We start from the raw sequence: 2,291 nt of genomic DNA, 5'->3' as shown, positions 1-2,291 counted from the left end.
ATATATATAGTCTGTTCTAAACATGTTTTTCTGAATGGTAAGTAAGCTCATACATGACTGGTAAACAGGGAAAAATAGAATGCAATTATCCCTTGCTCCTGTTTTGTGTCACAAAGTAGTAAAAAATTGTTTTACTCTGGTTATAAAGTTACATAGATTTTTTAAAACGGTGAGACTTAACCCTCTTTTTCCTGTAAGTACTATGTTATTTTTAGTGCATGATTTTCCAGAAGCTAGGATTTTTCAGAAATATGTTGTGCAGAAATATATATTGCATTATAGCAGAACTACCTGCATATTTTGTTGAGATTTTATTATGACCTATTGAATTACATATTGAAATGAAACACTTATTATATCTTGGTATTAATATACCAAATGTTTTATTAATTGAATGAAATTAACATACAATTCAACTTTAAACTTTTGACTAGGTAGGTAGAAAAGCAAACAAAGCTAAGAATCATAATGAGAAAGTGAAATTCTAAAAGGTATTTAGCTTCTTCTAAATGATTATGTTTTGAAAAGATTCATTTTGGTTTTAATTAATATAAAGGTTTTTAAATTTCTGCTTGAAAACTCTTATGATTTTGTACCAGAATCTACCATAAAAACAAATATTCCAACACCCTGTTTTATATTTTATAATTAACTCTTGCCAACTCCTGAAATGTTTCTGTTACTGGTTCAGCTCATTTTAAAAATTTTCAGTGCACTGTGAAACTTCCAATTATGTAGGAATCTATGTGAGGTACTTTGAAATGATTACATTTCATTTCCATTTTCCTCTTATACATTTAAAATTTTCTATAATCATATTTTACACTTCTGCCAGCTTTGTTAGTTACTGTACTGACATTTTTTATTTGACTTAGCTTCTTTTTGGATTGTAATTTTAATTTATACTTAATCATTGTTTCTGGAAACTTCAGTCATTTTCTCATTTATCCCTGTAATACCTTACTTTTGGGGCAGCAATGTAAATGTGAATTTCTTTGGTCTTAAATATTATGCTAATAACTAAGGTTATTACAAATCTGGACTGTTCTGTTCCTTAAGCTCTTGCGTCTATATTTAGACAGGAGACAAGAGAGAGCACATGTTCATGGTAAAGGTGTCAGCTGTGACTCTTTGGTTCTTCTAGGTCCTTTTATCCATATATTCCTAGCTGGAAATCCCTGATTTTGAAATTATTAGCATATATTCAGAGTTAAGAATTAGATTTAAAAATGTTAAAAATAGGGCAAAGGCAACTTCATTAGATATTAAGTGAATTACTGTCAACCTTCTGGAACTTAAAATCCCATAGAATACTCAAATAATAGCATTAGCTTTATTTTTAAATGTTTTTGTGCCAAGATATTTTATTAAATATCTGAAATATAATTTCTTAGAGTTATGTAATTCTCTAACATATAAATGAAAAATTAAATATTAAGATATGTACTTGAATGAATGTTAATTTCATTTTTAAGAAGTGGTAAATGGCTGGTAGTTGGAACAAAACAATTTTTAAATAGTTTTGCTTTTTGAAATCATTGGTGATTTTAACCTTTCTCCTAGATGCCAGGATAGAAGAATTTGTCTATGAGAAACTGGATAGAAAAGCTCCAAGTCGTGTAAACAACCCAGAACTTTTGGGACAATATATGATTGATGCAGGGACTGAGTTTGGCCCAGGAACAGCTTATGGTAGGTGACAGGGAAAAAGTTCTGATAAGAAATATCTTTATGTTTAGATTTTTACTACTTAAAGATGTCATTACTATATTAGTAGAATTAATTTTAATTTCAAATTTGTTAAAGTTTTAGATGAATTGAGAACTATGGGTGACCAATAAATATGTACAATTCACTGTAATATTTAACATAATTAAGCATGTGTTATTTAGATAATTCACATCTTTTTTAGTTCTAAAAAGTTAAATGAATTCTTCACTTGTACTCCCATTGGTCATACAACACTTCTGTTGTAATATGTCTTGTGGTATATGGTAATTATTGTTTACATGTCTCCTACTTTTTTTTAAAGCATTCTTGAGGGCTAATTTTATATTAAAAGTACTTGGTGCACATTGTGTTTCAACAAATCGCTAATGCTGTTGTTACAATCTTGCAATTATGTTGGTACCCCAAAAATATTAACAATGGTTATGTGTGGATGTTTGGATTACATTTCATTTCTGTTTTCCTCTTATATATTTCAAATTTTCTATGACTGTGTTTTACAGTTATGGCAGCTTTGTTAGTTGCTGTACTGAGTTTTTAAATGTACAACTCCAAACCTCAAA

The 2,291-nt window shown here is 28.9% G+C and overlaps 1 protein-coding gene across 1 annotated transcript in view; it reads left to right on the top strand.

Moving 5' to 3' along the window:
* SH3GLB1 (SH3-domain GRB2-like endophilin B1) overlaps positions 1-2,291 on the top strand; it is a 32,554-nt gene that overhangs the window by 1,976 nt on the left and 28,287 nt on the right. Inside the window, exon 2 of the mRNA XM_008582343.1 lies at positions 1,564-1,692. Within this exon, the coding sequence (XP_008580565.1) occupies positions 1,564-1,692 (129 nt within the window). The remainder of the gene's footprint in view (positions 1-1,563; positions 1,693-2,291) is intronic.

Source organism: Galeopterus variegatus, unplaced genomic scaffold, assembly GCF_000696425.1.
Source record: "Galeopterus variegatus unplaced genomic scaffold, G_variegatus-3.0.2 Scaffold2576, whole genome shotgun sequence".
Taxonomy (NCBI): domain Eukaryota; kingdom Metazoa; phylum Chordata; class Mammalia; order Dermoptera; family Cynocephalidae; genus Galeopterus; species Galeopterus variegatus.
Note: the sequence above shows the minus strand (reverse complement) of the source record. Positions and strands in the feature narration are given on the sequence as shown.